This window comes from Galeopterus variegatus, unplaced genomic scaffold, assembly GCF_000696425.1.
Source record: "Galeopterus variegatus unplaced genomic scaffold, G_variegatus-3.0.2 Scaffold6329, whole genome shotgun sequence".
Lineage (NCBI taxonomy): Eukaryota > Metazoa > Chordata > Mammalia > Dermoptera > Cynocephalidae > Galeopterus > Galeopterus variegatus.
In genome coordinates this window covers 115,535-120,328 of record NW_007732440.1, presented here as the reverse complement: position 1 = coordinate 120,328, position 4,794 = coordinate 115,535, and the positions used below count along the sequence as shown (strand labels likewise).

At 35.9% G+C, this 4,794-nt stretch overlaps 1 protein-coding gene across 1 annotated transcript in view; it reads left to right on the top strand.

Moving 5' to 3' along the window:
* Window positions 1-1,917, top strand: part of CNGA1 (cyclic nucleotide gated channel alpha 1) — a 13,354-nt gene extending 11,437 nt beyond the window's left edge. Inside the window, exon 8 of the mRNA XM_008590724.1 lies at window positions 94-1,917. Within this exon, the coding sequence (XP_008588946.1) occupies window positions 94-1,508 (1,415 nt within the window). The 3' untranslated portion in view covers window positions 1,509-1,917. The remainder of the gene's footprint in view (window positions 1-93) is intronic.
* The last annotated feature ends 2,877 nt before the right edge of the window (window positions 1,918-4,794 follow it).

Sequence of the window (4,794 nt, the reverse complement as noted above, 5' to 3'; positions counted from 1 at the left end):
AAAAAAAAAAAAAAAAAAAAAAAAAAAAAAAAAAAAGAAAAAATTATAAAGGCATAAAAAAGAACATTAAATTGATTTTTTTTTCTATTTTAGGTTATCTAGAGCAAGGACTGCTGGTGAGGAATGAACTTAAACTCATAGAGAAATATAAATCAGATGTGCAATTTAAACTTGATGTTCTGTCAATGGTACCGACGGATCTGCTGTATTTTAAGTTGGGGTGGAACTATCCAGAAATTAGATTAAATAGGCTGTTGAGGTTCTCTCGTATGTTTGAGTTCTTCTCGAGAACAGAAACAAGGACAAATTATCCAAATGTCTTCCGGATCTCTAACCTTGTCATGTATATTGTTATAATTATCCACTGGAATGCATGCGTGTTCTACTCAATTTCAAAAGCTATTGGATTTGGAAGTGATACATGGGTCTATCCTGATATTAATGATCCTGAATTTGGCCGTTTGGCTAGAAAGTATGTATACAGCCTTTACTGGTCCACACTGACTTTGACTACCATTGGTGAAACACCACCTCCTGTGAGGGATTCTGAGTTTGTTTTTGTGGTGGTTGATTTCTTAATTGGAGTGTTAATTTTTGCTACCATCGTTGGTAACATAGGTTCTATGATTTCCAACATGAATGCAGCCAGAGCAGAATTCCAAGCAAAGATTGATGCTATCAAGCAGTATATGAATTTTCGAAATGTAAGCAAAGATATGGAAAAGAGGGTTATTAAATGGTTTGACTACCTGTGGACCAACAAAAAAACAGTTGATGAGAGAGAAGTTCTGAAGTATCTACCGGATAAACTAAGAGCAGAAATTGCCATCAACGTTCACTTAGACACATTAAAAAAGGTACGCATTTTTGCTGACTGTGAAGCTGGTCTGTTGGTGGAGTTGGTCTTGAAATTGCAACCCCAAGTCTACAGTCCTGGAGATTACATTTGCAAGAAAGGGGATATTGGACGAGAGATGTACATCATCAAGGAAGGCAAACTCGCTGTGGTGGCAGATGATGGAATCACTCAGTTTGTGGTATTGAGTGATGGCAGCTACTTTGGTGAGATCAGCATTCTTAACATTAAAGGCAGCAAAGCTGGCAATCGAAGAACAGCCAATATTAAAAGTATTGGCTACTCTGACTTGTTCTGTCTCTCAAAAGATGACCTCATGGAAGCACTAACTGAGTACCCAGATGCCAAAGCTATGCTGGAAGAGAAAGGGAAGCAAATCTTAATGAAAGATAATCTACTGGATATAAACATTGCAAATGCTGGTAGTGATCCGAAAGATCTTGAAGAGAAGGTTACTTACATGGAGCGGTCAGTAGACCTCTTGCAAACGAGGTTTGCCCGGATCCTGGCTGAGTATGAGTCCATGCAGCAGAAGCTGAAGCAAAGATTAACCAAAGTTGAGAAATTTCTGAAACCACTTATCGACACAGAATTTTCAGCTATTGGAGATTCTGAACTGGAAAGTGGGCCCACAGACTCCACACAGGGCTGAAAAGCTGGCCATCAACAAGGACATACCTCATCATCCTTGTGATCATGTGACTAAGGCAACTGTAATTTGGAAGAAGAGGAAGACTTAGCCGGGAACTTTTTTTCATAAGGAAAACATGCTTTGCGTGGCACAGGTCCACACACTCTCTGTGAGGTACTGTGATTAAAGAATCATCATATCTTGGGATTTTTCACAATGGATAATGTTCAAAGACATAAGCTGATTGATTTGTCAGTATCTATATCTTTTGACTTCTTTCAGATATGCTTCTTTTATGTAATAATGTATATAAAAGTGAACAAATACCCCTCACTTTCAGGCCATTTGCATTTTTGAGGAGTAAAATGTATTCACAGTAACTGGGAATTAACATGTACATTGTATTTGGGACACCATTTTAAAAATAATTAACGGGCTGGCCAGTTAGCTCAGTTGGTTAGAGTGTGGTGCTGTTAACATCAAGATTAAGGGTTTGGATCCCTGTTCCCACCAGCCGCAAAAAAAAGAAAAAAAAAATTAGAATGCAATAAAGTAAAATTAATTATGAAATGATAGTAAATCAATTTATTTGATAATTTAGTAGAGAGTTTATGATCTTGTGAACTCCAGGGTCATTTTAAGGACATTAAATATTTTAATTGGTAACAAGTGTGGTTGAGAGAAACTTCTTACTGATAAAAGCATGATAAATCAGACTTTACTATATGAATATGTATTCGTACATAAACATAAATATTAAAATATATAACATTGAAAATTATAAAATGTTGTAGGAATCTTTTATACTAAATTTAAATAATTTTATCATTATTAAGGCCTGACAGCAGTGGCTACTATCTTACTTCTCTGTCTGGGCAGCAGTAAGAAAAAGAGATAAAGGTAATAATATTGTTGGGTAATTAACAAGGGAAATTGTCATAATGTTAGAAAAGGTGACCTGAAAGTTCTGTGGATCAATATGGGTAACATCTGGAAGTTTCATAGGAATGCAGAATCTCAGGCTCTACTGCATCAGAATCTGCATTTTTAGCAAGACCCCTAGGTGATTTATACCCAAATTGAAACTTAAGAAGCACATATCTATAGAACCAGGAAGGAGTTAATAGGAGGATGTTTCAAAAAAAAACAAAGGGGATATATTACAAATACGGCTGTGGAAAACATTGCTAAATCAAACAGCTCTCCACTGCTGCACTCAGATATGGTTCAAAAACTCCTTCACACAGAGCACTAGAATTGATATAAGATTTCTATCCCTGTCTGTAATTACATGACTGAACACAGCTTCTTGTTAATTTAACATTTCAGATATTTATATGGATCTCAATCAGTGTATGCCAATGGTATAATTTATTCTACTCTACCAATACAATATCCCTGCAACTACACATTATGTCTTTGCAGTCCTATGTTCCCTTCTACATTTTACCTGTCCCTCCAATATCAGCTGGCAAGTGTTTTTTCCGTTATGTATTGTATGTGACATGTAACATGGTTTCTGCTGGAGACAAGTTCTTATTTTCCCCTTTCCTTTCTTATTCTTATTATTCCTTCTCCATCATCTCTGTTTTAATCTTTTTCTTTGTGTTCTTTCTTGCCTGTTACAAAAACCTCTAAGACACTATGAAGAGGCTTGCTGGCTACTCATTTCAGGCAGATATGGTGAGATAGGAATGAGATAGGGTTGTACACATGGCTCAGGGCTGGCTCCCAAGAAGAGGCAGCCTCAATCATAGCATCCACGGAGTGAGTGGGCACTTTGAATCTGATCTGGGCTAGCGACATAGCCACGGTTCTGATTTGGTGACCTCTGACCCAAAGCTCTATGGATCTTGCTGGTGCTTACATTGTACAGATGGCAGATTCTTGGTTCAAAGGCTTGGGATAAGGAAGGTTTAGCCAATTCCTTTTTCATGGCTCCTGCAGGTAGAGGGCTCTGATGTGCTGAGCTGTTGTGAAGATTCCAGTTTAGACACCTGGAATGCAATGCAGAGGTTCATGACTGGGTTCCAGCTTCTTCAGAGAATTTTTAATTTTTATTTTTTTTACAAATTTATTTATCTTAAAGGAATTTATTTTTTAATTAAATGTATTGATTGTACATATTTATGGGGAACAGAATTATATGTCAATACAGGTATATAACATGAGATGATCAAATCAGGATAATTAGTATATTTATTATTGTACAACTTTATCATTTCTTTGTGATGAGAACCTTTGATCTCCTTTCTTCTAGCTGTTTGAGAACATAAAATAAATTATTGTTAATTACAGATGCCTAGTACTACTGTACACCACTTTAATTTATTTTTAATTTTGTGTCCATAAACCAACCTCTCCCTATTCTACCTCTTCCCTCCCCTTCCCAGACTTTATTAACCAAAATTCTACTCTCTACTTCTAAAAGTTCAACTTATTTTTCTTTAGCTCCCATATATGAGTGAGAATATGCAGTATTTATCTTTCTATGCCTGACTTATTTCACTAACATAACATCTTCCAGGCTGATCCATGTTGTCAAAAATGACAGGATTTCATTCTTTTTAATGGCTGAGTAGTATTTCATTAGTTATATATATGCAACATTTTCTTTATCTATTCATCTGCTGATGGACACCTAAACTGATTCCATATCATGGCTATTTTGAATGCAATAAACATGGAGATTCAGATATCTCTTTGGTATGCTAATTTCCTTTCCTCTGGATAAATACTAGCAGTGGGATTGCTGGATCATATGATAATTCTATTTTTAGTTTTTGAGAAACCTACATACAGTTTTCCATAATGGCTGTGCTAATTTACATTCCCACCTACAGTGTGTGAGTTCTTTTCTCTTCACATCTTCACCAGCATTTGCTATTTTTGTATTTTTGATAATAGTCATTTTAACTGAGGTGAGATAATCCCTCATTGTGGCTTTGATTTACATTTGCCTGATGATTAGTGATGTTGAGCATTTTTCATATACCTGCTGGCCATTTGTATGTCTTCTTTTGTGAAATGTCTATTCAGGTCATTTTCCCATTTTTTAATTTTTTTTTTTTTGTGCTGTTGATTTGTTGAAGTTCCTTGAATATTCTGGATACTAATCCCTTGCCAGATGCGTAGTTTGCAAATATTTTCTCCCATTCTGCTGGTTGCCTCTTCATTCTGTTGATTGTTTCTTTTGCTGTGCAGAAGCTTTTTAGTTTGATGTAATCTCTTATGTCTATTTTTGCTCTTGTTGCCTGTGCTTTAGAAGTATTCTCTGTAATTTTTTGTCCAGTCCAGTGTCTTAGAG